The sequence below is a fragment of the Carassius gibelio genome, chromosome B15 (genome assembly GCF_023724105.1).
Source record: "Carassius gibelio isolate Cgi1373 ecotype wild population from Czech Republic chromosome B15, carGib1.2-hapl.c, whole genome shotgun sequence".
Lineage (NCBI taxonomy): Eukaryota > Metazoa > Chordata > Actinopteri > Cypriniformes > Cyprinidae > Carassius > Carassius gibelio.
The window spans coordinates 24,604,939-24,607,058 of record NC_068410.1 but is presented as its reverse complement, the minus strand read 5'-3'; the positions used below and the strand labels follow the sequence as shown (position 1 = coordinate 24,607,058).

Sequence of the window (2,120 nt, the reverse complement as noted above, 5' to 3'; positions counted from 1 at the left end):
GCGGCCTCTGGTATTGCAGGCAGATAATATTGCAATTTAGTGCAATTTGCTTCCATATTCTGGGATATTCTGCTTGTCTGTAAATAATAGTTTATATGTTTATTATTATTAAGTTTTCTCCTCCAGTGTCTTTGTTTTATTAAGATAGTTAGCCGACATTAAGCCATGCTGTGAAACAGTCTGCGGCCACACCCTTGCGCTGATGGTATTGTAAGATGGAAAAATAGAAATTAGTTTAAATTTTATTTATTCAAATGTTCATTTCTGAACTCACAATTTAACAAAAGTAAAATAGAAAAAATGAAAGAAAATCAGAATTTTTAATTTATGAAGTAGCTAAAAGAAAATGAAAATAATGTTTGGGTATTTTTTTTTTTTTTTTGGTTGGTCTGAAAATTTTAATTGTGAAGCATTAGACAAGCCATCTGCAATAGCTCTGTCCTGCTTTTACATACGCTAAATGCAAGCAGACTGTTCATGAACAGATGCTGACCCCTGCCAAAACACGTGACTCCAACACAAACAGCAACACAGTTCATCTATTTTGTTGTTATTTTAATTGCTTCTTCAGTGAGGATGTAGAGATATACAGGATTAACTGATTATTTAGCTTAATTTGTTATAAATTTCCAGCAACAGGGTAAATAGAAATAAAATGTATAGTAAATATATAATTGTGTCAAAGATTTACAGTAAAATCAAAGTCTCAAATTCACAGGTTCATAAAATGTAATGTACATCATGATTACATCATTTATACAATGCAATCATACAATCATTGAACTCTGTTAACATCTTGTGCAGCACAGTTACAGTTATTTGCAAGCTTTTATAATCCATATAATTTTTTTGCGAATTTCAGGAAATTTCAAACCATAAACAAGAGGGTTCAGTATGGGTGGTACAATGAGAAACTCTAATGAAAGAATGATTGACAGCCCTATAGGGAGTTCCAAAGTTGCTAACCGACTCAAAGTGATCTCGCAAAAAAGAGCTACTGAGAAATTTAAGAGGATCACTATGTGTGGAATACAAGTTTGATATGCTTTTCTCCTGAAATCTAGTGAGCTTTTTCTACAAATGATAAGAATTTTAATATAAGAGTATAATATAAAACTTAAAGGCATGATAACAGTTGTGGTCATTACGAAAAAGCCAAAAACATTATTAATAATAGTGTTTGCACAAGAAAGCTTGACAATTTCCCAGTTATGACAGTACACCTTCCATAGTTTGTTACCACACATTGTGAGTCTGGCACTTAATATACCACCAATACCAACACAAAGCATTGGATAAATCCAGCCTATAGATATTAAAACAGATAAAACCTTGGGAGTCATTATGTTGTTGTATTGTAATGGTTTACTGATTGCTACATACCTGTCAAATGCCATTAACATTAAGATTGTGTTTTCATTTGATGCATATGAAAAAATGACATAAGCCTGTAAGAAACATGCTGCACGGGAGACAGAGTGTGTATCAAACAGCAAGTCGTTCAGTAACGTTGGGAAAAAAGCAGTTGTTCCAAACACAGAGTTGACAGATAAACATGAAATCAGAATGTACATTGGCAGGTGCAATGTCCCTTCCAGAAAAATTGTAAGAATGATAAGGGCATTAAAGAATACAATAGCACAATATATTATAAATCCCAAACTAAAGAAAGCATATCTTATGTACCCAATATTTTCAAACAACATCAAGTAAAAATATGTTTCATTTTCCATTTTCCATTTAGCAAAGAAATGATTCATTGACCTGAGAATGAGAACAGAAAAGTTAATGATATCTTTATGCATCTTACACATACACAGTTTTGATGGTTATCTTTAGATAACCACAATGTAAATAATACATGTGAATATAAAGTACTGTATGAATTATTCAATCAGTTAAACAATATACATGTGATTGCATTACCATGAATACCTTCTGTGATATGATCTGAAATGACCATCACTTCATCTTCTAATAATGTGCACAGAATTAGCTTTACATGTGCTGTGGTTGAGAAGATCTAAGAGTTGCCTTTACATTCCATTGTTTTATAGTATAATATCTCTCGAGACCTCTCTGTTGTGCTTGATTTGCATAAACAACACAGGTTGTGTGGC

General features: G+C 32.3%; 1 protein-coding gene across 1 annotated transcript; it reads right to left on the bottom strand.

Moving 5' to 3' along the window:
• Nucleotides 1-815: 815 nt before the first annotated feature.
• Nucleotides 816-1,914, bottom strand: LOC127972553 (olfactory receptor 51I2-like). The gene has a single exon (XM_052576156.1). It carries the CDS (start codon nucleotides 1,812-1,814, stop codon nucleotides 816-818), a length of 999 nt encoding a protein of 332 aa, XP_052432116.1. The 5' UTR covers nucleotides 1,815-1,914.
• Between the last annotated feature and the right edge of the window lie 206 nt (nucleotides 1,915-2,120).

Bases quoted from the DNA above. Each gene is read 5' to 3' on its own strand.
- LOC127972553 (XM_052576156.1), bottom strand. From the start codon at position 1,814: ATGTGTAAGATGCATAAAGATATCATTAACTTTTCTGTTCTCATTCTC.